The sequence below is a fragment of the Delphinapterus leucas genome, chromosome 17 (genome assembly GCF_059928025.1).
Source record: "Delphinapterus leucas isolate spDelLeu-1000000601 "Yukka" chromosome 17, BTC_Dleu_Yukka2, whole genome shotgun sequence".
In the NCBI taxonomy this organism is placed as follows: Eukaryota; Metazoa; Chordata; class Mammalia; order Artiodactyla; family Monodontidae; genus Delphinapterus; species Delphinapterus leucas.
The window spans coordinates 34666612-34694286 of record NC_143145.1 but is presented as its reverse complement, the minus strand read 5'-3'; the positions used below and the strand labels follow the sequence as shown (position 1 = coordinate 34694286).

The following is a 27675-nucleotide window of genomic DNA, read 5'->3' as shown; positions in this document are numbered from 1 at the left end:
TGTGGGTTTATTCCATTAAAAAAATCCCTTACATTTGTTTTAGTGGGACTTGGGAGTAGAATAGAGCTAACTGCAATTGCAGTTATAAAACTTTCCATTTAAAAATTGGAGTTCAATGAGCCTGCTTAAAAAAAAAATAAAACCTTGGTTATAGTAGAGAAAAGGGATTTGATGGTTCTGGCGGTTTTGTATCGGATGAGGTAGTGGATAGAATTGTGTCTCCCGGAAAGATATGTTCAAGTCCTAACCGCTGCCCGCCCCCCTCCCCGCCCACTGACCCTAACCTCTGAATTTGATCTTATGGGGGGGGGGGTCATAGAGTCTTTGCAGGTGTAGTCAAGTTAAGATGATGTTATACTGGATTAAGGTAAACCCTAATCCAATGACTAATGTCTTTATAAGAAGGAAATTTGGACACAGACACAAAGAGAACACCATGTGAAGACAGAGGCAGAGGTTGGACTGATGCATTTACCAACCAAGGAACGCCAAGAATTTCCAACAGCCACCAGAAGCCGGAGAAAGGCATAGAACAGACTCTCTCTCTCAGCGCCTCCAGAAAGAACCAACTCTGCCAACATCGTCATTTCAGACTTCCAGCCTCCAGAACTGTGAGAAAATAAATTTCTGTTATTTTAAGCCACCCAGTTTGTGGTACTTTGTTAACGGCAGCCCCCAGAAACTAACACAGATGAATACTGTTATGTAACTTAGTGTTCTTAGAAATGAAATGTGCTTTGAGAAATGGAAGGTGATTTTCCCTGAAACAGGAATTTGTTCTCTACACCATTTGTTATCTGGAAGTTTCATGTATATGTCTTAACTTTTCTTGAACACTGTCAGATTGTCATTATGTAGCACCCCAGTTTGGGTTCTGCCTCAACTTTGCTGCAGCTGCTTTATCTTGGAATTGTTACTCCAGGATTCGTTTAAGTGTAAACGACTAGGCTTTCCTTTAAATCCATTTTTGCTGTCCTTACTCTCTTTGGACTTCTGCTCTGCTTCTGCCCCTGTTCTAACCCCTGCCCCTGTCCTTGTCTGCTTCTGCATCTGCATGGGACAGTGTATAGTTCCAGCAGACTTTTCTAGACTGCCTTTAAAATAATTGTCTGGGGACTTCCCTGGCGGCGCTGTGGTTAAGAATCCGCCAGCCAATGCAGGGGACACAGGTTCGAGCCCTGGTCCGGGAAGATCTCACATGCCGCGGAGCAACTAAGCCCATGTGCCACAACTACTGAGCCTGTGCTCTAGAGCCCACGAGCCACAACTGTCGAGCCTGTGTGCCACAACTACTGAAGCCCGCACACCTAGAGCCCATGCTCTGCAACAAGAGAAGCCACCGCAATGAGAAGCCCGTGCACCGCAACGAAGAGTAGCCCCTGCTCACCACAACAAGAGAAAGCCCGCATGCAGCAATGAAGACCCAATGCGGCCAAAAATAATAAAAATAAATAAATAAAATTAATTAATTAATTTTTTTAAAATTGAGAAAAATTGCCCCCCCCAATTGACAAAAAGCTATTATGAATTCAGTAATGCTTTTAAATGAATTTCCTTTTTTGAGTTCACCTACATTTGGAAAACAGTAGTTAACATGTGAGACATAGCATTTTTTCAGGCTATAGGCAATGCTTAATATGTACTTGAATTTGCAGACTTTACCATAACCCACCTGGGCAGTGGTTCCCAAATATGGCGTATGGACCAGTATCAGTCCTGACCAAGTTATCATTGGCTTGCAGCAAAACGAGAAACAGAGCCAGTTTAGTGAGATTTTCAGTGTCACTGAAGTGTTAGCCCTGCAAGGGTAGGGGCCATGTCTTCTTCATATGGTCACTGCTGTATCCTTAGCCCCTAGTACAGTGTCTGCCACAGAGTAAATGTTCACTGTTTATTGAGTGAATGAAAAAATTAGTCAATTGAAAAGACAGTTCTTTATTCTGATATTTCTTAGTGTGATGGTATATAGTAGTTTGATTTTTTCAAGCTTTATTTAGCAAAGTAAAAAGTCCAAAGCCCTGTTTTGTTTCCTGCATCAATTAGGCTTAGGTTTAATTGTGAAGAAGAAACCTGAAAAGTAGTGATTTAAAACAAGATGAATGTTTATTTCCCTCCAGGGCCAGTATGGCAGCTCTTAAGTCCTCAGGAACCCAGGCTTCCTCTAGCTCACTGCTCTGCCATGAGCTTACTGCCTCGCCATGCCCAGGTGGCCTTTAAACTTACGGTCCAGGCATAACATTCACATTCCAGATATCAAGATAGGGGAAGAGAGGATTCCCTGGTGGCGCAGTGGTTGGGAGTCTGCCTGCCGATGCAGGGGACACAGGTTTGTGCCCCAGTCCGGGAGGATCCCACATGCCGCGGAGTGGCTGGGCCCGTGAGCCATGGCCACTGGGCCTGCACCTCCGGAGCCTGTGCCCCGCGGCAGGAGAGGCCATAGAGGTGAGAGGCCTGCGTACTGCAAAAAAAAAAAAAAAGATGGGGAAGAGAAAGGAGAAGGACCTGCCTCCTTCCTTTAAGGAAACTTCCTGGTAGTATCCTATATCACTTATATCTTATTGGCCAGAACTTAGTCACATGGCCACATCTAGCTGCAAGGGAAGCTGGGAAAAGTCTTTTAGCTGAGTGGCAACATGCCAAGCTAAAAACCAAGATTCTGTTACTAAGGCAAAAGCAAAGGATTAACATTAGATGGCAGCTAGCAGTCTGGCCATGATTCCCCCAATTTTTTCAGATCATTTTAAAAATATGGGAACCACTGCTGAAGGAGGCTTCCCCACTTCATGCAATTATACAGGACAGAGCTGGTCAGAATGTGGCAGACTGTTTTACCCTCTTCAGTTACTCATTTTTCTCATCGTGCAGCACACTGGGGGTCTCATCCCTGTGACCCAGCATTGGGAACCTCTGCCCTGTGCTGTCTCAGCTCCAAAGAAGTTGAGATGGGAGGGGCTGGTGAGGATGGTTCAATCTCTGCCTATGATTGGTTTCCTTCCAGTCTTTTCCGACTGTGGGCTTTCAATTCCTAGGCTACCAATTGGCTGGGGTTTTATCTTGCTTAAGTCATGATCCAGGAAGTTTTTCATTATGCCTCATTGTCAATCAGTATTTCAAAGGAAGAACTGTGGATCAAAAACTTTTGCTTTTTGAGCATGGCGGCTCTGGGACCCTGTCCTCCCTTTCTCCTGACTACTGTCCCTTTGCTAGGCTTGAATGAGTTTGAGCTGATAAGTACTGGTTTCTTTTCCCCATGTGTTTCCAAGCCTTGTGTGGGAAGAAAGTTTAGACAAAATATTCTTTTACTCATTTTACAAAGGTTTTCCTTTGGGTTTCTGTTGTTCAGATGGATAGTCCTCAAACTCTAGAAATAAGATGGTGGGGATATTTGGATCTGAGAATTTCAGTTTCTTTTGATAGCCACCTATCCCATGCAAAATTCCCCACCTCCTCAACAACCTGTGTCCCTCTGGAACCTGAGTTTCTGGTTTTTACTCTGCGTACAGCTGCCTAATATTCCCACACAGTGAGTAGGGCAAAGGTGATACTTGGAGTCACGGAGTCCAGAGTTCTAATCCTGACTTTCTCTCTTACTAGATTAAGACTCTGGGAAAGTTACTTGAACTTTCTGAGCCCTGGTTTTCTTATCTGTTGTCCTGGGATAATAAGAGCACTTACCTAGTAGGGTAGTTGTGGGTATTAAATGAGAGAACATACCGTAACTGAAATTTATTGAGAATTTATTATGTGCCACACAATATTCCAAGCGCTTTGTATGTATTAACTTGTTGAATTCTCCATGAACTTTTTGAAATAGGAGCTATTGTTGTTCCCATTTTTCAGAAGAAGAAACTGAATCACAGAGAAGAGAAGTAGCTTTCTTATGGTCATTCTGTGTTCCTGGCACATAGAGTGATGGTTTCCATTAGTATACTCAATGGTGGAGAAATTAGGAACCATCTGGTCTACCACTGTCATCAGAGCTCAGCCTGGAGCTGCTACTTAGTAGGGTGATTTTGTACTGGCAAAGGAATATGTCAAAGTGTATTTCTCAAAATGTTAAAACCTTAATTCTCATACAAATAGTGAGCAGGTGTCACTCTTTAACTCATTAATAAGGGTCACAGCAGGATGATAAAGCCAGGTCAAAAGAGAATATGCGGGTGTGGTTATTAAAAGGGCAACAGGGATCCTTGTGGTGATGAAACTGTTCTGTATCTTGACTGTGGTGATGGCTACATGAACCTACATATGTGTGAAACTGGATGAGACTAAATACAGATGCACAAGTGAATACAAGAACAGCTGGGGAAATCTGAGTAAGATGGATGGATTGTACCCATGTCAGCACCCTGGGTGGGATCCTGTATATAGTTCTGTGTGAAACTGGTAAAGGACACACAGAGCTCTCTGCATTATTTCTTACAACTGTATGTGAATCTACACAAATAAAAAGTTTAATTTAAAAACAAAATATAGTTCAGAAAAAAATATGAGACACTTTTTTTCTTTTTAATAGGCGGTGGAAAGAAGGAAGCTGAAATAAAGTTACTAAATTAAATATAAAACTCGTTATATCCTATGGAGCAAAAAAGAAAAAAAAATTGTCTTTGGGGTTATCCTCTCTAGCAAGTGAAAAGAAACACATTATCAGTTCCCAGAATTATAAAATATTTGGGTCATGACCAAATGTGCGAACAAAGTTGCATACTCTAGAACAGGGTTTCTCAACCTCAACACTATTGACATTTTGGGCCTGGAAAATTCTTCCTTGTGGGAGGCTGTCCGGTGTATTGTAGGACGTTTAGCAGCATCCCTGACCTCTACCCACTAGATGCCAGTAGCTGCCCCCCAGCTGACAACGGAAACGTCTCCAGATGTCTTTAGCGGGTAACGTCATCTTGGTTAAGAACCATGGTATTAGACTGTCAGGGTCCATGGAGCCTGAAGACCTTTAGGTGACCTTGTTAGGAAGTGTTCCTAGCAGAGATGACATTTATCATCTCTTCCAGCTTTTGGGTAATTGTTCTTCACAAATAAAACTACCAATTACAGGGTCACTGTGCTGGACAGAAGCACAATGAGCTCTACCAAGAGTCACAGACTTTTAGCAGAACAGGCGCCTCAGACATTCCCTAGGTCTGGTCCAACCTCCTCATTTGCCAGCTGTGAGTGGAGATGGCTTCTCTAAAGGCAGACAGCTAGTTCCTGGCAGAGTGCATTCAGTTAAGCTCTCTCTTGTTCCAAAATGGATTTGAGCCAGTCACTGTGGAGTCATTACAACTCTGTGAGCATCAGTTATGGGCTGATGTGCTGGAAATGGTACTGAGGTGGATGGGGGTAGTCGAGGGTCATGGTGGCCTTAGGGTCTCAGGGCTTAGGCATGTGTAATGAGGACTAGAATTCCCAGTTCCTGATCAAGGAGGGGTGGCTGTACCCACTGCTGGAGCCCTGAGTTGTTGCTCTTGGCCAGAGAGAATGCGAGGCCCAGGCCAGGTCCTGGGATTCCTGGCAGCCCAGGAGAGAATGATAAGAGAGGGGGATGCGGAATTGGGGAGCTGTGAAGAACAAGCGAGAGAAAGGAGCAGATTTATAGCTAAGAGATAAGGGCAAAGGTAGGACAGAGTGGGCTAGTGGGAGGAACACAGTTCCAAGATGGAGAACGGAAGACAGTGGAGCGCAAGGCAGAGGAAGCAACCGCACCGTGTTCAGAACCCAGAAGTGCCAGTGGCTCGTTGTTACTAGTCGTCATCGGTCCTTAGGGAGCTGACTGCATGGGAACCTGAATCCGGGTCTTCCAGGCTGCCTGCACCAGGGCTCATGCGCTTGGCCACGGGGAAGATACGGCCTCTGGAACGGGGGTTTGAATGCTAACCTCCAAAACATCTTGGCAGAATCCAGGCCTGGCTGGCACAGGGTCTGCTTCCAAGATATTTTAGATGCAGGGCGTCAACCTCACCACAGTAGCAGTTCAAGGAAGAGGCTTCCAACTTCAGCATCCTTCAAGATCTTCTGTCCTTCCTCGTGACTCACTACAGGGTCCGGAGAGAAGTAAACTAGAAAATAGGGATCAGTGGGAGAGCCACCCTGCCCCAGGTGTCAGGAGGTCCCTGCAGTAGGTGGACCATTTAGGCTTCAGTACAGCTGCCACAGAATCACTAGCAGTGGTCAGTACTTTTCCAACACAGAGCTTGGGGTGAGTACTGCACCTACCAAGCCCTATCACCCCTGCTGCATACTGCCCCACTAACCTAGGTGTATAATTACCCAAGTTGGTCCCAGGCATAGAAGTCATGGTTGTGTCGTTGGAATACCTAAGTTTGCAGAGCACTGTTAGGTACTAACCGAATTCCAATGTGTGGTCCCTGAAAGCAGGAGGGGAAAACTTCCATGATGCCAGGTAATATTAGTTTCCTGTTGCTGTTGTAACAAATTACCACAAATGTAGTGGCTTAACCAACACGATTTATTACCTTCCAGTCTGTAGGCTTGAAGCCTGATGCGGTCTCACTGGGCTAAGGTGTCAGCAGGGCTGCTTTCCTTTCTGGATGCTCTAGGGGAGAATTCATTTCCTTGCTCTGTCTGGCTTCTAGAGGCTGCTCACACTTCTTGGTTTATGGCCTCTTCCTCCACAAAGCCAACGAGCGAAATCGCATCTCTCCATGCCTTCCTTTTGTAGCCAGGTCACCCTTTGAGTCTTATTCTTCTGCCTCCCTCTTCTACTTTTAAGGACTCTTGTGATTACACTGGATAATCCAGGATAATCTATTTTAAAGTCAGCTTAAAATAGCAACCTTAATTGGAATTAGCAACCTTAATTACATCTGCAACCTTAATTCCTCTTTGCCATGTAACCTAATACAGTCACAGGTTCTGGGGGTTAGGAGCAGACATTTGTGTTGTGTGTGGAGTGGCATTATTTCTGCCTGCCACACCATGTCCCCAGTCAGAGTTGTGCTCGAAACCTTGAGATCTGCCATTCATTGAGTGTCTTTTGTGTGTCAGACAGTAAAGTAGGTGCTTTATAAAGTATCTCATTTAACCTGTCAACATTCAAGCCCTAATTTACAAGTGAGAAAATGCTGGCTCACAGAGGTTTAGTCACACAGCTGGTGACTGTGGAATTCAGTCTGTATGTCCTCCAGTCCATGCTGCCTTCTGCTACCCTTTGCTCCTCTCATACAGGCCCAGAGGCTTCAAAATGTAAGTATATGTGGGGTTGATGGACAAAAACACAGTAAGAAGTCACCTCTGAACTTGAAGCCAAGGAGAATCAACTTAACGTAGATGAGAGGGGCAACCAGAAGCGGTGACTCATCCAAAGAGAATTGGTGACTATTCGACTGCAGACAACAGAAGGCCATGGTGGGGGCAGGCTCGGGAGACCTATCTGGACTAGAGCACAGAGGGCTGTCATTTACTTTGTTGATTTATAACTTGCCTGACGTAGGGCTACCTTTGGAGTCTGATCAAAGCAGGATCTGTGTCATAAGAATGTCTCAGTTTTTTATCCAGCCCTCTGTAAAGGGAGGGCACAAGTGTCATGACAGAGAGTAGAGCAATCTTCCTGTCCTGGGCTTCACCACTCCAAAGCCTGGCTGGAATAGCCTCAGAAGCTTCTCATTCTTTGTGCTCTGTTCTGTACTCACCAAGCAACTTTCTGCCTGATTTGGTCTTTTATAGCTAATTGGCTGTCCTGCAAAACCGTGATTTTAATCCTCAGCCAGGCCCTGATTACTGCAAGTCGACCATTTAACTCAATCTTGATTGGCCTCGTCTCTCATTCCTTTCATTGACCCTCCAAACCTTCACCGCCCTGCAGACCCCTGTTCCCATCACTGGCCCCTTCCTCTCAGGGGAGCATAGGGCCTCCTACTTCTGCTGAGAAATGGACCAAGGAAATTCTTCAGATTTTCTTCTCCCAACTTTTCTATTTTTTTCCCTCTGTTTTCAGCTTCTGGATTGTTGTTGTTTTTCTCCTTTCTGATGTTTTCCCCCATTCTAGTTTGGAATTTTCGCAATCTCTTTTCTATTCTACTGGTTATCCTAAAGTTGTAACATGTACACTTAATTTATCAAAATCTGAAGTTTATAAATACCTTTCCTTGTTCCTGTGTGAGCTTAATTCCTTCCTAGGGAAAAAAAAAAAAAAGACACTGGTGCTTGAGAGTAACACGTGGGGCTCTGTCCCGGGCCTCAAAGTTAAATGATGAAACTTGTGACCAAAGACACCTCAGTGAGTGATCTGGGGAGTTTGTAAACTGGAGTCTGTTGATACTGTGTATCTTTCCTCCCCCAAGCAGGGCCATTCGAGAAAGGATCCAGTCACCTGTCACCAGCTCTGATTTCTGCTAGTCCTTTCTCTTTGATACTAAGTGTGTTAGTTTTCTAGGGCTGCTGCAACCACGTACCACAGATGGGATGGCTTAAAACAACAGGAATGTATTCTCTCCCTATTCTGGGGGCTAGAAGTCCAAGATCACGGTGTCGGCAGGGTGGTTCCTTCTATGGGCTGTGAGGGGGAACCTGTTCCATGCCTCTCAGCTCCTGGTAGTTTGCTGGCAATCTTTAGGGTTCCTTGGCTTGTAGAAGCATCAGCTTCACTTCTGCCTTTATATGGTTTCTCCCTATGTGTGTTTGTATCCAAATTTCTCCTTTTTATAAGGACATCAGTTATCATGGATTAGGACAATTACCTCATCTTAAGTAAGTTAACTAATTACATCTACAACAACCTCCAAATAAGGTCACATTCTGAGGTCCTGGGGATTAGGACTTGAATATATGAATTTTGGGGGGGGATACAATTCAACTCATTGTACTGAGTAAGTATACTAATAAATGTAATAAGTTTAACTATAGTAAGTATACTAATCCTTTCTAATGCATTTGTGAAAAAATCCACATCCGAAGGGTACTTTTGAACATAAGGGTTTAACCTCCATGGTACTAATGAAGCATACTTTATTTTTTTCCAGCTTTATTGAGATATAAGTGACATATAACATAAACTTTACATATAGCATGTAAGTTTAAGGTGTACAACATGATGATTTGATATATGAATATTGCAAAGTGATTACCACAATAAGGTAAGTTAACACATCCATCACGTCGTATAGTTACCTTTTTTTTTTTTGTGGTGAGAACGTTTATGGTCTGCTCTGTTAGCAACTCTCAAGTATATAATCCAGTATTGTTAACTATAGTCATTAAGATGTGTCAGTACATTAAATCCTCAGAACTTATTCATCTTAAAACTGGAAGTTTGACCACATTCACTCCCCACGCCCACCCATGACAACCACCCATCTACTCTCTGTTTCTATGAGTTCAGTTTTTTAAAGATTCCTCATGTAAATGAGATCATACAGTATTTGTCTTTCTCTGTCTGACTTATTTCCTTTAGCATAACGCCCTCAAGACTCATACATGTTGTCACAAATGGTAGGAATATTTTCTTTCTATGGCTGGATAATATTCCATTATGTATGTATATGTACGTACTATATTTTCTTTATCCGTTCATCCACCAATTCCATATCTTGGCTATTGTGAATAATGCTTCAATGTACAGGGGGTGCAGATATCTCTTGAAGATAGTGATTTAATTTCCTTCAAATATACCCATAAGTGGAATTGTTAGATAATATGGAAGTTCTAGTTTTAATTTTTTTGAGGAACGTCCATACTGTTTTCCATAATGGCTGTACCAATTTATATTCCCACCAACAGTGCACGTGTGTTCCCTTTTTCTCCATCCTCGCCAACACTTATTTCTCTCTTTTTCTTAAATAATGGCCATTCTAACAGGTATGAGGTGATATCTCATTGTGGTTTTGATTTGCATTTCCCTGATAATTAGTGACATTGAGCACCTTTTCATTTACCTGTTGGCCACTTGTATATCTTTTTTGGAAAAATGTCTATTTAGATCTTCTGCCCGTTTTCAAATTGGGTTGTTTGTTTTTTCTATTGAGTTATGTGAATTCCTTACATATTTTAGATATTAACCCCTTGTCAGATACGTGATTTGCAAATATCTTCTCTCATTCTGTAGGTTGCCTTTTCACTCTGCTGATGGTTTCCGTCACTGTGCAGAAGAATTTTAGCTTGATGTAGTCTCACTTCTTTATTTTTGCTTTGACTGCTTGTGCTTTTGCTGTCAAATGCAAAAAACCCTCACTAAGACGCGTGTCAAGGAGCTTTCCTTCTGTATTTTCTTCTAGGAGTTTTACAATTTTAGGTCTTACACTGAAGGCTTTAATCCATTTCGAATTTTTGTGAGTGGTATAAGACGGGTCCAGTTTCATTCTTTTGCATGTGGATATCCAGTTTTCCCAGCATCATTTACTTAAGAGACTACCTTTTCCCCCAATAAAGCATTATACTTTAGTTTATGCCAGGGCTTCTCGACCCAGCTGGCCTGCATTACTGCCTCATACGTGATCTGGGAAAACAGAAACCAGTGTGCCTTTTACCAAGAGCCAGGTGTGCATCCTTCCAGTGCCGGGACTCTGTTCTTGAAGGTCAGCTGCGTTTCCATGGAGCACATCTTAACCTCCAAGCAATAGCTTGGTATTGCAATTCCAAAGGTACCATATGTGCTTACCTAGAGGTCTATTTTATTAGGTGCACCTGCCTTAAATTTGTGTGTGTTTGTTTCTCCTTCCCAAATACACCTGTGGGAAACAATGTCTCTCTTAGAAATGGTTGAATGGTGGAGCATCTCAATCGCTGAATTTTGGGGGGCACTAGAACTGGAATGGAAACCCATCCCTCACCTCTGAAGGGAGGAGAGGAGATTGGAGCAGTTTACCGCTCCCTGCTTGCATTGTTCAGTTAGCTAGGAAACACCTTTCTGCAATTCTAAGAACTCTGCAGGTTGTGAGATCAGCTTAACAGCTTTTAAGAGGGGAAAACACTGAGAGGATAAAGTGTGGCATCAGTTTAAAAATATACTCTAATATCAGAAACAAAAATGTGCTGTTTGGAATTCAAGATGTACACTATTTCCTTTTGGTTTTAATTGAAGTATAGTTGATGTACAATATTATATGTTCCAGGTATACAACATAGTGATTCACAATTTTTAAAGGTTACACTCCATTTATAGTTATTATAAAATATTGGCTATATTCCCTGTATTGAACAGTATGTCTTTGTAGCTTATTTTATATATAACAGTACCTCTTAATCCCTTATATTTATTACCTCTCCCCACTTTCTTCTCCCCACTGATAACCGCTAGTTTGTTTTCTATATCTCTGTGTCTGTTTCTTTTTTGTTATATTTACTAGCTTGTTGTATTCTTTAGATTCCACATATAAGTGATATCATATGTTATTTGTCTTTCTCTCTCCTCTGATTTATTTCACCTAGCATGATGCCCTCCAAGTCCATTCATGTTGCTGCACATGGAAAGATTTCATTCTTTTTTGTGGCTGAGTAGTATTGCATTGTATATATATACCACATCTTTATCCATTCATCTGTTGATGGACACTTAGGTTGCTTCCATATCTTGGCAGTTGTAAATGCAGCTATGAACATTGGGGTGCATGTATCTTTTCAAATTAGTGTTTTTGTTTTTTTCAGATATATACCCAGGAGTGGAATTGCTGGGTCATATCATAGTTCTATTTTTATTTTTAATTTTTTTTGGTGGTTTAAGAAAATTATTTATTTTATTTTTGGCTGCATTGGGTCGTTGTTGCTGCATGCAGGCTTTTCTCTAGTTGCCGCGAGCGGGGGCTACTCTTCGTCGTGGTGCACAGGCTTCTCATTGCGGTGGCTTCTCTTGTTGCGGAGCACAGGCTCTAGGCACGTGGGCTCAGTAGTTGTGGCTCACGGGGTTCGTTCCTCCGTGGCATGTGGGATATTCCCAGACCAGGGCTTGAACCCGTGTCCCCTGCATTGGCAGGCAGATTCTTAACCACTACGCCATCAGGGAAGTCCTATTTTTAGTTTTTTGAGAAACCTCCATACTGTTTTCCACAGTGGCTACACCAATTTACATTCCCACCAGCAGTGTACGATGGTTTCCTTTTCTCCACCTCCTTGCCAACATTTGTTATTTGTGTTCTTTTTGGTGATAGCCATTCTGTCAAGTGTGAAGTGATACCTCTTTGTGGTTTGGATTTGCATTTCCCTGTCGATTAGTGATGTCGACCATCTTTTCATATGCCTGTTGACCATCTGCATTTCCTCTTTGGAAAAATGTCTGTTCAGGTCTTCTGTCCATTTTTCAGTTGAGGACTTTGGTTTTTTGATGTTGAATTGTGTAAGCTGTTTATACATTTTGGATATTAACCCCTTATGGGTCATATCATTTGCAAATATTTTCTCCCATTCAATAGGTTGTCTTTTCATTCTGTCGATGATTTCCTTTGCTTTGCAAAAGCTTTTAAGGTTAATAAGGTCCCATTTGTTTATTTTGCTTTTATTTCCTTTGCTTTAGGAGACAGATCCAGAAAAATATTGCTATGATTTATGTCAGTGTTCTGCCTATGTTTTTCTCTAGGAGTTTTATGGTTTCGGGTCTTATATTTAGGTCTTTAATCCATTTTGAGACTGTTTTTGTATATGGTGTTAGGGAATGTTCTATAATAATTTCATACTTTTACATGTAGCTGTCCAGTTTTCGCAGCACCACTTATTGAAGAGACTGTCTTTTCTCCATTGTATATTCTTGCCTCCTTTGTCAGAGATTAATTGACCATAAGTGTGTGGGTTTATTTCTGGGCTCTCTGTCCTGTTCCATTGATCTGTGTGACTGTTTTTGTGCCAGTACCATACTTCTTAAAAAAATTTTTATTGGAGTATAGTTGATTTACAATGTTGTGTTAATTTCTGCTGTACAGCAAAGTGATTCAGTTATATATATATATATATATATTCTTTTTCATAGTCTTTTCCATTATTTTTTGTCACAGGATATTGAATATAGTTCCCTGTGCTATACAGTAGGGCCTTGTTGTTTATCCATCCTATACATACTAGTTTGCATCTATCTGCTAGTCCCAAGCTCCCAGTTCTTCCCTTCCCCACCACCCCTCCCCCTTGGCAAGCACAAGTTTGTCCTCTATGTCTTTGAGTCTGTTTCTGTTTCATAGATATGTTCATTTGTGTCATATTTTAGATTCCACATATAGGTGATATCATATGGTATTTGCCTTTCTCTTTCTGACTTACTTCACTAAGTATGATAATCTCTATATCCACCCATATTACTGCAAATGGCATTATTTCAATTTTTATGGCTAATGTTCCATTGTGTGTGTGTGTGTGTATGTGTATATATATATATATATATATATATATATATATATATATAATATATGCATGCCCCATCTTCTTCTTTTTATTTTTTCTGGCTGCACTATGTGTCTTGTGGGATCTTAGGTCCCTAACCAGGGATCGAACCCGTGGCCCCTGCAGTGGAAGCATGGAGCCCTAACCACTGGACCTCCAGGGGATTACCATACTGCATCTTTTTTAGCCATTCATCTGTCAGTGAACATTTAAGTTGTTTCCATGTCTTGGCTATTGTAAATAGTGCTGCTATGAACATAGGGGTGAATGTATCTTTTCAAATTATAGTTTTGTCTGGGTATATGCCCAGGACCAGGATTGCTGGATCATCTGGCAACTCTGTTTTTAATTTTTTGAGGAACCTCCATACTGTTTTCCATCATAGATGCACTAATTTACATTCCCACCAAAGTGTAAGAGGCTTCCCTTTTCTCCAACATTTGTTATTTGTAGACTTTTTAATGATGGCCATTCTGACCCACGTGAGGTGGTACCTCATTGTAGTTTTGATTTGCATTTCTCTAATAATTACCAATGATGAGCATATTTTCATGTGCCAATCGGCCATCTTTGGAGATGGCCATCTTCTTTGGAGAAATGTCTATTTAGGTCTTCTTCCCATTTTTCTTTTCTTTTATTTCCCCATTTATTTATTTATTTTTGGCTGCATTGGGTCTTTGTTGCTGCCTGTGGGCTTTCTCTAGTTGCAGTGAGCGGGGGCTACTCTTTGTTGCGGTACGCAGGCTTCTCATTGTGGTGGCTTCTCTTGTTGTGGAGCACAGCCTCTAGGTGCATGGGCTCAGTAGTCGTGGCTCACGGGCTCTAGACTGCAGGCTCAGTAGTTCTGGCACATGGGCTTAGTTGCTCCGGGGCATGTTGGATCTTCCCGGACCAAGGGTCAAACCCGTGTCCCCTGCATTGGCAGACGGATTCTTAACCACTGCACCACGAGGGAAGCCCCTCTGCCCATTTTTCGATTGGGTTATTTGGGTTCTTTTGTTATTGAGTTGTATGAATTGTTTGTATGTTTTAGAAATTAAGCCCTTGTTGGTCGCATTGTTTGCAAATCTTTTCTCCCAGTCCATAGGTTGTCTTTTCCTTTTGTTTTTGGCTTCCTTCGCTATGCAAAAGCTTATACGTTTGATTAGGTCCCATTTGTTTATTTTTGCTTTTATTTCTATTGCTTTGGGAGACTGACCTAAGAAAACATTGGTATGATTTATGTCAAAGAATGTTTTGCCTATGTTCTCTTCTAGGAGTTTTAAGTACCATAGTGTTTTGATTACTGTAGCTTTGTAGTATAGTTTGAGGTCTGGGAGTGTGATTCTTCCAGGTTTGTTCTTTCTCAAGATTGTTTTGGCTATTCATGTTTTGTGTTTCCATTCAAATTTTAAAATTATTTGTTCTAGTTCTGTTAAAAATGCTATTGGTACTTTGATAGGGATTGTATTGAATCTGTAGATTGCCTGGGGTAGTATGGTTATTTTAACAATATTAATTCTTCTAATCCAAGAACATGGTGTATCTTTCCATTTGTTTGTGTCATTTTCAATTTCTTTCATCATTGTCTTATAGTTTTTTGAGTACAGGTCTTTTACCTTCTTAGGTAGGTTTATTTCTAGGTATTTTATTCTTTTTGATGTGATGGTGAATGGGATTGTTTCCTTAATTTCTCTTTCTGATAGTTCATTGTTAGTGTATAGCAACAGATTTTTGTGTATTAATTTTGTATTCTGCAACTTTACTGAATTCATTGATGAGCTGTAGTAGTTTTCCAGGGGCTTTTTAAGGATTTTCTATGCATAGTATCATATCTAGATGTACACTATTTCTTAGTATCTTCTAAGTGCTGGTGCTAAGAGTATAGTGTAGAGCAAGTTAGACACAGTCCCTGTCCTCATGGGGCGTATTCTCTAACACTGGAGACAAACAGTAGCCAAGTCATTAATAAAATAGTCACAAGTGTGTAAACGGCTTTGAACTTGAAATACAAGGCACCATGGGAGTGGACACTTGTGGGAAGCTTGGGTTCACTACTTTGTCTCCTTCCCCACTTACTACATGCCTGGAGTGTGGGGCCCACCCTCCATTTCCTTTTTATATGAGTCCTCTTTTCTTTCCTCTGCTTGTTGCCAGGGTCTTGTGTTAGCACTCACTGTAGCCCACATGCCCAGCTCTATACTTGCACATAATTTAAATGTTTGTTCAGTGGGATTGAAGAATGAGATGTCAAGCCCCTTCAGGGCAGGGACCAAGCCTCATTGGCCTGTGATTCCCCCACAGCGTCCATCAAGTAACAGCACCCAGTGATCACTGTCCACTGAAGGAATGTCCAGGAGTCACCTCCTGCTTCCCTTTGGGGAAAGTCAGCTAGCATGTCGTAAGGCACCTGCCCTAGTGTCAGGCCTGCTCTAGCTGCGTTATTAGATGAGGAAACTGACACTTAGAGAAGTAACTTGCTCAAGATCATTTAACAAATAGGTGATGTTGAAGGGCTTGGACTCCAGCTCTGTCTGACAGTAAAGCCAGTTCCCATGACTCTATAGCACCTCAGCATCAGACATAAGAGGCCAAGGAAAATGTGGTGAGTCATTGAATCTGGTTCCTTTTGAAAATTCCAAGGGGCCTTGCTTCTTGTCACCAAGCTCCACTTCCATTGCCCAGGGATTGTTTTCTGTCTCAATGCCTCCTCTTCACCCAAGCTAATCTTCCTGCTGCCCTGGAGACTCTTGATTAAATTTGCCTAGGAAACACCTTCTTGCGTTCTCTCTGCCAGTGCACATACCGGAATGTCCACACCCCAGAAATAGAGTCTGGTGTTTATTCCCCTTTGGTTGTGGGTAAATTGACTTGTGACCGAGAGAATAGTAGTGGGTAATCTTGAGCCAAAACTATTTGGTATGGTTCAAAGTTATGGGATTTTCCAGGTTTAATCCAAAGATCCTCAGGTCTCACTGGCCTCTGGGTACAGAGGAGCTCACAGGAAAAACAAAAAGCCTGTTTCACTGTTTCTCACCACTGCTTACTTGTTCTCTCGGTCCCCTAGCCCTTTGCAGTCTCCCAAAGTATTTCAGGGTGTCCCCAAGGTGGGACTGGCCAGCTGCTGTTCTGCTAGCCTGGGGTCCTGTTTTTGCTTTTGGGGATTTTTTTTTTACTTTCTGTTTTAGAAACTGCCCCCTCATTTGCTGTCCTCACTCCCCACACCCATATCCCGGGCACTGGCGTATCTTCCAAGTACCTTTATTTTTGCAACTGGGCATCACCGCCACTTCCAGTGGGCACTGAAGTCCCCTCTTAGTTATGGCCACAACCACTAAGACTCTAAAGAAGAGGTTCTCAATTAGGCAGTTTTGCCCCCTAGGGGACATTTGGCAAGGTCTGGAGATATTTTGGGTTGTCACAACTCGGGGGTGGTGCTGTAGGCATCTAGTGGGTAGAGGCCAGGGTGCTGCCAAACCTCCTGCAATGCTCAGGACAGTCACCCCAGCGAAGAATTATCCATCCCCAAATGTCAATAGCGCTGAGGCTGAGAAACCCTGCTTTAGGCCCGGGATGTCCAGAATGAGCAGAGTTATATTATCAAGTAGGAAAGAAGACTTCTCTCCCATTTCTGTGTTATGCTGTAATCTTAGCGGGGTCCCCCAGTGGTGTTGTTTGTGCCCTATGACTTAGACAAAGTTTTGACAAGCAGCTTTCTGAGTTTTTGCTTATGCTCCCTTGGGTCAGGTTGTGGACAGAAGACAGATCTCAGGGCTAAAGGCTGATCCTCTTTAAAATTGCTCCTCCCCTCCGACCTTGAGGCTTGGCTCTTCTCCATACTGGGTGAGGCCTGCTGGGCCTGGCTCCTCTTCCCTTAGGGTGAGTTATTTTGGGGAGGCTAATGCAAATATGCTGCTAGCTCCCACCAGTTGGTCCTGACATGTCTGAACTCCAGTGCCGGTCCCAGCTTAAGCGCGAACTTGAGAGCATCTTTTGTGAGTTGATGTCCAGTCAACTCAGAACAGAACTTGGATGAGTGCTATTGAAGATCTACACCGTGAGTCAGTTAGGATTCTTTTGGTGGCAAGTAATAAACAAACAGATCAATATCCACCAAGAGAAAACTGTAAGCAAAAAAGGGATGGGAATTGGCTCAGGTAACAGAAAGGCCAGGTGTAGGACTGCCTTGCGGTGAGACTGGGTTCAAGGCTTACATGATGTCAGGGACCCCATGTCTTCCTCTCCGTCTCTCAAGCCCCTTATTCTGTGTGGGCTCCATTCTCAGAAAGGGTCTTCCCTTGCACTGCCACAGCCCCACCTCAAAGCTCCCAGATTCAAGTCTAGTGGGAAAGAGAGCTTCCTCCATTAGCTCCTGCAGAGGTCCTGAGAGTTTCTGGCTTGGGTTATGTGATACCCCTGAGCCAATCCCATGGTCCCTGAGAATGCAGAGTGTTGATTGGCTTTGCCCTTGGTCACATGCTCCAACTCAGATGACCCAGTCAGAAGGTGGGAGGGTGAGGTTACTGGGAAAAAGATACTGTAGCCCTGGGGGACAAGCTGACTGCAGTGGTTTAGAATCTTAGGTTCTATCAAAGGGGCTGTGGGATTACTATGGAGATCAGGGGGAGAATCTCTAATGAAGAATATATCATTTTAAAATGAGAAAGGACTGATAATTTTATGCTTAAGCAAACTGGACTGCACGGTGTGGGGAGCATGGGTTCTGGGAAGGTGCAGGGAGTTTAAAGGAACCTCTGATGGAAAGGAAATATTGCCTGCATGTTCCTCCAGTTATACTCTTTATAGAGTCCCCTCATTTGACACACCCTCCCCTGCCTCAACCATTCAATACATGAAATGTATAAACACTTTGTTTGATATTTGCTTGATAATATGCCACAATGTATTCAACTGTGATGAACACTTATATTTTTCTATATCTTAATTTATTCATGCTTAGAAAATTTTTTTCTTAAAATTTCTTGTGAAATCTCACATCTTTATTTTGTTAGGCAACTTTCTAAAACAATGTTTCATTATTTTCTTTGAAAGTCAAAATGTGGCAATTGGGGCTTCCCTGGTGATGCAGTGGTTGGGAGTCTGCCTGCCAATGCAGGGGACACGGGTTCGAGCCCTGGTCTGGGAAGATCCCACATGCCGCGGAGCAGCTAAGCCCATGCGCCACAACTACTGAGCCTGCGTGCCACAACTACTGAGGCCCATGCTCCACAGCAGGAGAGGCCACTGCAGTGAGAGGCCTGTGCACCGCGGCGGGGAGTGGCCCCTGCTCACCGCAACTGGAGAGAGCCTGCACGCAGCAACAAAGACCCAATGCAGCCAAAAAGAAAGAAATTAATTAATTTTTTTAAAATGTGGCAATTGAAGTACTTTTAATTTCCATTAGACTTTAAACTGCATTTCTTCAACTTCATACCCAAGTGCTATTTTTAAGCATATCTTTTAAATAAAAGTCAATTTTAAAGAAAAAAATGCCTTTGTACCTGTCTCAGTATAGTAGGAAGGCTTAAAAGAAAGCAACTAGTCAGTACCTGACATGTAATAGCTCTCTATAAATAGAAACTCCCTTCTGATTCTTTTTGGGACCATTAAAAATTCTGATGAAGGAAAAAAAATGGACTATATCCACTATAGTTTGTAGAGATGGTGATATTCATGTTTTCTAAGAGGTTATAAGACTTAAACCTATGTTATAGTTTCATTTTAAATAAAATATGTAATTTAATAATTAAAAATGAATTAGAGAACAAATTGTGTGCAAATTTGTTCCAAAATTATTGTTATATTTCCCATGCTTTATTTAAGAAAAGCATAGTGTTTTTTTCTTAAAATGAGAGCAAAAACTAAAATGCCAAAGCTCCCTTGAGATCTTTTTTCTTCTTAGGTTAGCAGAAGTAGCTGGGCAAAGTGACAGACTTTGTTCCCTAGGGGATGAACATCCTAACTAGGGAGAGAATACCTTGGCACTTGGAATAAACAAGGAACCATTTAGTGCTGACCTGGGGGATGTTGATGACAGGTGTGGATGTTGTTGAGCAAGCACTGGTCCGTGTCGTCCCTCACCAGGTTGGAAAGGTGAAGGAGGGAAGGAGAGCCCTGCAGGGAAGAGATCACCCTGAGCAGTGTTACCGAGCAGTGTTACCGAGGTGGGCGTGAGCCTGGCACTTCTGGGGAATATGAGGGCGCCAGCCTACCTGGAGGGTAAGGTATGTAGTTAGAACCAAGCTGTGTAATGACAGTGAGCCCACACAATGGAGCTCTTTAGAGCGGGGCAGAGGTGTTTGGATCTGATTCAGGGCGGCAATATGGTATGAGGAGGAAAGCCAGGCTTTGGGAAGATTCGTCTTTCTGTCATGATTTAGATGTTCTGGACAGTGGAGAGAGACTGGAATCAAGGAGGCCAGCTGCCAACTATTGCAGTAATCTAGAGGAGAGGTGAGCCGGACCTCTCCAATGGGAGCAAAAGGAGAGTAAAGAGCTATTGGGGAAGATGCATAAAAGAAAGAAATGACAAAGCTTAGTTTCAGACTTGATTGTAGGGAAGAAGAAAAAGAGAAAGGTAATAACAAGCTTTTAAGACCAGAGGCTAGAATAGAAAATTCATGGCATAACTGACATACATGAGAGAGTCAGGAAGGGAACTGGATTGAAGGTAATATGGTGAGCTCCCTTTGCATACGCCAAGTCTAACGTGACCTGAGGGACTTCCATGTAGAAAAGTTGGACTGCAGCTCGTTCTGCAGGACCGTGGGCATCTCCTCCTGAATCTCACCCTCTCGTTTCCCCTAACTATCTTTTGAATCCATCCTGTTCAACCCACTCCCCACCCCACTGTTTGAGTTGAAGTCTTCATCCCCTCCTGGCTCCAGAGAGTGTAATAGGCCTAACCAAGTTTCCTTCCTCCAGTCTCATCCTCTTTAATCCATCATCTTCCATGTCATTGAACTTTTCCTCCTATTTCCACTATGCCCATAATTTGGTTTTCCAGATTACTAATTCAGTATGGATCTAGGGATATTATAAAGTGTTGCAGTGGATTATGACTGGAACTCCTTTTGTTTATCTCTAAGGAAAGCAAGTAAAGGATTTAGATTATTTTCTAATAATTTAGGAGTGTTGAACGTGGTTTCCTTCAGTCTGATGTCATTCTGAGACTGGAGCACGAGGATGACTTGATATATAAGGACTGCAGTGATTTGTATATCTGACTTTCTCACTCAGTGTGAGTACCTGTTGGGTGAAGACTGTAACTGTGTCTCTGTGAGGCACCAGAGTCTGGTGAAGTGTCTGGCATGTATTGGGTTCAGCAGGTACTGGTTGAGGTGAACTGATAGCAGCAGAGGGTTGGATATCGGATGTGAGTTAAATTGAAGTTTAACTCAGTTGAAGATGAAGTTGAAATTGAAGGTGAAGATGGATGTAGTCTCTGAGAGAGGAATATATTACAACAGAGCGGGGAAAAGATTTTTTTTTGTTTTTTTCTCAAATTTGGAAAGTGCTCTTTAATTGTGTTGATGCTCATGTGTCTGGGCTCCATGGAATAGGGCTCTATCATTGTGTGTATCTCCAACGTCAGTGATTTTGGCTTCTGCTAACAACTGCATAATCAAACCAGATGTTACAATTGGGGAGATACCCAGTTCCATTAAAATTCCTCTGTTGGATGCAAGAATAACTCTCATCCAGAAGAAAGGATCTGCAGAATCTGATGACATGATTCCAAATAGTGGCATCTGACAACATAGTAAGAAGATTATAGCAGTCTATAGTACCTTCTCTCTAAACTGGATTTTCCTTCCAGGTTTCTGAATTTCTGGTTAGAACTGCACAGAAAGGTTTGATAACTTCTAAAAATTTGATGCCCGTGGCAGCGGCTAGGGCGGCCCGCTGGGCCCCAGCAGCCTCGGCGCCGCCTTCGATCGGGTCCCACGGCTCAGGCCTTGGCGCCCTGCCACCCTGCACAGGCTCCACCCTGGAAAGGATTTTTAGAGTAGCCATCTTCTCAGTGAAGTGTCAGCCGCCATGTGCTGATTTTTTTGGACAGCAACAGCAGAGCCAGGGGTCAGTAGTGGCCTGAGTATGCCAGTCCCAGGACTGCATCTGTCTAAGTCCCTGCATGGCCTTGGGCTCATGAAGTTTTCCCACAGGGCTACCTACCTTCTGGTATGTTCCTGAGGTCTGATCCAGATACTTCGGGAAACTTGGAGAAAAATCCGTTTTGCTATTGTTTTACAATGAAGAAAATCCCTAGAAGGGATTTTGATTTTTCTCAGGCTTCACATCCCTTGGTTCTATTATACCAAACTCAGCAGAACCTGTTTCAAAATGGAATCCGTGCATTTGGGATGGAATCAGGTCACACAAGCAGGTTACTGACTTTACAGATAACGTGGGCCAAACCCTTCCATTGGAAGAGCCACCTCCTTCTGTAAATATCGAGAACGGTAATATGATTTACAGCAAAGCCAACTGCACCTACTCCTGGAACCTTGCAGGAACTTGTTGAGGGTGGGAAGCTTGAACCTGACTTCAAAGAAGAAAAAATTAAGCTTAAACCTGCTTTTAAAACTATCCAGGGAAAGATCAGAGACAGGAACTGGGGATATAAGGGCCAATTAGTGCATTTTAGAAATACAAAATCAAAGCAGCCCCACTGGAGTTTTTATTTCTGCTTCTGATAGAAATCTCACGGTATCTGTCTTATGTGACTGCTACAGAGGGATTTTAGATCTCACCAACTACTTAAACGTTCACAGTGAGCTGTAGAAAATGGCTTGTGAAGCTTAATCCTGTCCATTCTGGCTGTGTCCTTTTGAAATTGTTACTGAAAACCTTTTCATCTAGACTGTGGTTACAGTTGATTATCCTAATTAATTTACTATTGTTTTCCTTTTCTGCCCCTTTCTTTCTAAATGTTCAGTTGCACTTGTCAGGTGTGTATTTCGGCAAAAGGCATCTTTCTGAAGTGGCATAATTACCAGTCGCGGCCTTCTGAGAGTGGTTTCCAATTTGGTGACTCCAGCTGGGAAGATAATCACCTTAAAAATGCATTCAGAGGGCTAAGGGAGTCTCCAGAAGGGGGCAGAGCCCCAAAGGCAAGGCCCTCCTTGTTGGACTCCCTGCCTCCAGGCTCAAGCCCTTCAACTGGATCCTCCACACTGTTCTCAGGCTGCCATTGCCCACAGGACACTGTCCAAACTCCTTGACAAGGTACCTATGACCACCCATGATTTGGCCTCTGCCTCCCTTTGGCCTATTTTTGTACTTTGCCACCAACAGTACCTCTTGGACATCTTTCTTGCCTGCATCCTGAATATCTCCACCAAAGGGCAAGGACTGACTCTCTCCCTCCTTCACTGCTGCATCCCAGCCCTAGAGCAGAGCCTGGCACGTCGGAAAAGTGCACTAAATATTCATGAACTGCTGGTCCATGGCCTGTTTTCTCTGGCTCTGTGCATTTCTCTTCAGCACAACAAAGGCCCATAGCTGGCCACGCACCAAATGATCTGTCCTTCTAAAGAAGGTGAGGCCCAGTGAGGGCTTGTGGATACTGTGTTTTATCTTTTATCCCTGTCACATGTGTCACATATCAGCCCTCTGATAACATATAGTAAAGAGACCCTAATGTACCAGCCAGCTCTGTAATCTGGGGCTCCTGCATTAGCTCAACCTTCTGACCTCTTGATGGGCTCCCTGGGGCCCTGTAGTCTCTGGGTCCTACACCCTTTAGGAGTTGCTGTGCCCTGACTGGTTCTGGGACAAAGTTGTAGAATTGCCACAGTTGATCTTTGATAATACTCTTTTTCCCCATCTCTTTTCTCCATTTTCTTTCACCCACCTAGTACCCCCACATCCCTTTATTCTTAAGAAAAGATCTGATATCAGCTCTTGTTGTGCCTGGGGGTGGGAAGTTGAGGAATCAACCCTGATTGTGTGCCAGGCCCAGAGCCAGGCTCGCCTACCCTTTTTCCCTTTGATCACCAATCTTTGATGCAGATATCATAATTCTCATCCTTTACCCAAGGAAATTGAGGCTTAGTGATGCTAAGTAGTGGGGCAATGACAGAAACAGAAGATGGGAACAAGATGTCTTTGGAGTCACACAGATCTGAGTATTGAGTCTTGGTTCTGCCATTGGCAGGCTGTTCGTCTTTGAGCAAATTTCGTGGCTTCTCCGAGGCAGTGTCCTAGTCTGTAAATGGAAATAGTTATAGCAGAGAGTTTGATACTTGGTAGGCCAAAAAAGGAAAAAGAGGTGAACGTTATTGTTAAGTCACTTTGGAAAGGCCACACAGCTTGTAAGGGGCAGAGCTGAGATTTGAACCCAGGCCTGCCTGGCTCCAATGCTGCCCCACTGTAGCACGCGTGTCCTGGACGTACAGCCAGCAGGCCACCAGTGACGCTTGCTGAATGACTATGAACTTAAGTCATTCAGCTCACAGCCACTTAGGGCCCCAAGAAGTTCAGTCTCAAAATGGAGGCAGATTCAGAGATATGGAATGAAGGGAAAACAAGCAATTCAAGTCCTGCTCTATCTTACAAGAAAAGTATCCCAAAAGAAGGAGCTTTTAAAATTTTTTTCAGCTTTGTCGAGGTTTAATTGACAAATAACTCTGTAAGATATTAAAAGTGTACAACATGACTTGATACATGCGTACATTGTGAAAGAATTTTCCCCCATCGAATTAATTAACACATACCCATCACTTAAGTTCTACTCTCAGCAAATTTCAATTATACAATATGGTATTATCACCCACTATAATACTATCACCCGCCCATATAGTATTATATGGTGATTATAACAGTCACCATGTTATACATTAGATCCTCAGACCTTATTCATCTTATAGCTGAAAGTTTGTACCCTTTTACCAACCTCTCCCTATTTCCCCCATCTTCAGCCCCTGGTAACCACTTTTCTACTCTCTATTTCCATGAGTTTAACTTTTTGTTATTATTGTTAAGATTCCGCATATAAGTGATACCATGCAGTATTTGTCTTTCTCTGTCTGGCTTATTTCACTAAGCAAAATGCCCTCCAGGTTCATCCATGTTGTCACAAATGGCAGGATTTTGGAAGGAGTTTACTTTTGATGCACAACAAAACCTCTTTTTTTTTGGCGGGGGGTATGCGGGCCTCTTATTGTTGTGGCCTCTCCCGTTGCGGAGCACAGGCTCCGGACGCGCAGGCTCAGCGGCCATGGCTCACGGGCCCAGCCGCTCTGCGGCATGTGGGATCCTCCCGGACCGGGGCACGAACCCGTGTCCCCTGCATCGGCAGGCGGACTCTCAACCACTACGCCACCAGGGAAGCCCAACAAAACCTCTTTGAAATCCTCTGACCCAGACATTTTTTACAAACCAGGCAGTGGCTCCCTTCTCCGTAAATCTCTCTCCTTCCTCTTTCTGTCCCTGACATGGCTTTTCTGTTTCTTGCTCCTTCTCCACCTAGACCCTAATAAGTAAATCAACTTAATGTCTCCTTGTTCTTTGATTTCCTTTCTACCCATTAATTACCTGGATTCTTCAACTCAGAAGCAAGCCATGAGATCATTCTAGCATGCAAGAGTCCTCTCTGCTTTTAAAAGATTAGGAGAGGTGGAGAGAGGTGAATTTAAGTTACCATGCTCTCTCTCCTGGAACTAAAATTTAAACCTTAGCACTAATCATAGTATAAAAGATACTGTCCCCTGGGTAAGGAATTTCAAGTATTGGTGGAAAAGAGGGAGCACTTTGGAGGCTGGGGGGTTCTTCTTCTTCTGTACAAAGCTGGCCCTGTAGACCTTCCTGCCTGGACTCAAAAGGCCCAGGGGTCAGGCCCTTGGCACCTTTCCCAGGCCCCACCATCAAAACTCCCCTTCCCAGCAGTGAGGCAGCCATCTGTAGAGAGGGGAAAGGAAGGGCCTGTGTGACTCACCTCTTGCCTGTACCGTCACCAGCCCCCAGGCAGCATTGCCCAGTCTGGTCACCAGCCCTTCCTGTAGGTGGGTACAGGGTGACCTTACTGGGGTGACGTTGTGGGAGAACTGCTTTTGCCAGAGGGCTGTGACATTCATGATAAGGGGAAGCCATCCCTCCTTCCTGCAGCACGAGCCCCCAAAGGGCAAATGGAATCTGGGGAGACCTACAGTACTGCCTTCGGGTTTGCACGCAGCCCCAAATCCTGGAAAGACGGCAGCCTTGGGAGCCCCTGGGAGTCACAGTAACCTGAAGAGGAGTGTGGGGTGAGTGGCTGGCGGCATCTGACACGTCTCTCCTGGGGGCTGATGATACTGTTTATGTGAGCTCTTTCCTCTACTCCCTGACACCTCCACAGTCATTGGAACTGCTGGCATGTTGCACGTTTGCACTTGCTTCCTTTGGAATTCCGGCTGTTCGGTACATCAAGGGAGAAAACACTGAATACACAGAGGTCTCTATGGCAGCCTCTTCCTGAGTGATGATACGAGCTCTGGCAACCTGCTCAGTGGTTCGCCACTCTTCCAACAGACACTTCTCGAATGCCTAATGCATGCCAGATCTGGTCATGAACAAGGCAGGCATGGTCCTTGGCTTGGTGGAGCAACCACACTAGTGGGGCAGGCAGGTCTGGAACAAAAAATCCCAACAGTGATGAATGCTTCAAAGACGTACAGGGTGCTTTGGGAGGGAAACAGGGGAACCCAAGTCAGTGTGAGGGAGGAGTCTGGGAAGGCCCCCCGAGGAAGTGACGCTCAGGTTGAGACAGAATCAGCCAGGCCGAGGGAAGAGCATTGTGAGTAGAAGGGGAGCGTGTGTAGGGGGTGAGGCACCTTTTGCACACAACAGGGCAGGAGCGTAGCAGACATGAACCTGTGAAGCCCAAGGAGGCAGGAGAACCCACCAAGAGCCTTGTGGGCGTGTCGGGATTGGGGTCTTTCGCCTGAAGGCGGTGAGAAGTCAGTGGAGGGATCGGCCAGGATTAGATTCGTGGTTCTAAGAGATTGTTCTGGCTGCCTGGGAGGAATGGAGTCCACAGGCCACCAGCCCTTCTCCTCCTCGTTTGGCTGCTTCTCTCTGTCCTCTTGCTTGGATCACCAGATGCCGGAAACCCCCTGGCTTTGTGAGCGTCCCTGGAATTATTTTCCATCCCCAAGCAAGTAGTCATGTTCCCACCTGGAATAGATATTGTCCAAGGCCAACTGGCTGCATCCCTGAAACGGGAGGTGCTGAGTGTAGAAAATGAGTGTTAGGGAATAGACGCTGAATTTTCCATGGGGGACCAGCGGGCTGAGCACCTGGCAGGAGGACAGTATCAGGGGTCCGACGGGTAGAAAATGCACAAATGTAGTTTCATTAAATGTACTCATCTCCCGGCTGTCTGTGCTTCACTGTGACCTTGATGCTGCTGGCAAGTTACTTGGATTCTGAAGTATTCCAAAGACCTGCTCCACCCTGGAGGAGTAAGACCTCTCTGAGCTGTGGATTATCTATAAAACAACAAACCAAAAGCCTTTCATTTATTTCGATGGCACCATACATCTCCTTGTTATTGCCTAGCCCTGAAAAGGGAGAATATGATTCGTTGTAGATTTTTTTTAATGATGTGAGTAAACACAAATGCATGTGAAAGCAAAGGTTCTAGAGTCTGACTGACATTGGGTAGAAGCCTGGTATTGACCTCAAGCAGGTTACTTAACCTCCTTGAACTTCAGTTTCCTCTTCTGGAAAAAAAAAAAGTATGGGGGGAGGATCATAACACGTCCTCTGAAGCTTGGTGTGACAGTAGAGTTGGGAATCAAATTCCAGACCTATGCTCTTAAGAGCTATCAGTTATTTCAGGAGTCTTTCCATCTTTATATCTTTTTTTTTTTTTTTGCGGTACGCAGGCCTCTCACTGTTGTGTCCTCTCCCGTTGCGGAGCACAGGCTCCGGACGTGCAGGCTCAGCAGCCATGGCTCACGGGCCCAGCCGCTCCGCGGCATGTGGGATCTTCCCGGACCGGGGCACGAACCTGCGTCCCCTGCATCGGCAGGCGGACTCCCAACCACTGCGCCACCAGGGAAGCCCTATCTTTATATCTTTAGCTCTGAGCATGGGGCTGGCACTTATCGGGAGCCCACAAATGTGAATTTCGTTTCATTTCTTCTATTACCCTTCATGCCCAAACCGCCCAGTCTTTCCTTTTAAACACTGCTCAAGAATCCTCTCTCCTGTGAGGACTAACCACATCTGAACTCAGTCACATGAGTAATCCCCAGGTTCTTACCAACAACTATAATTTGCTCTATCCACATTTACTGTTAGGGTGCCTCAGTGAACTGTCTGACTGCCCCACAGAGAGTCAGACATCTCATCCCTTGATTTTATTTATTTAATATTTTTAAAAATTTATTTATTTGGCTG

The 27675-nt window shown here is 43.8% G+C and overlaps 1 protein-coding gene across 2 annotated transcripts in view; it reads left to right on the top strand.

Moving 5' to 3' along the window:
- The window catches only part of BAALC (BAALC binder of MAP3K1 and KLF4), a 149124-nt gene that overhangs the window by 83822 nt on the left and 37627 nt on the right, over positions 1-27675 (top strand). The window contains exon 2 of one of the 2 annotated variants that reach the window (XM_089898838.1): positions 403-27626. The exons of the other annotated variant lie outside the window; for it this stretch is intronic. Within the exon in view, the coding sequence (XP_089754964.1) occupies positions 403-623 (221 nt within the window). The 3' untranslated portion in view covers positions 624-27626. Of the gene's footprint in view, positions 1-402; positions 27627-27675 lie in introns of those variants that run through there. 2 annotated transcript variants of the gene reach the window in all.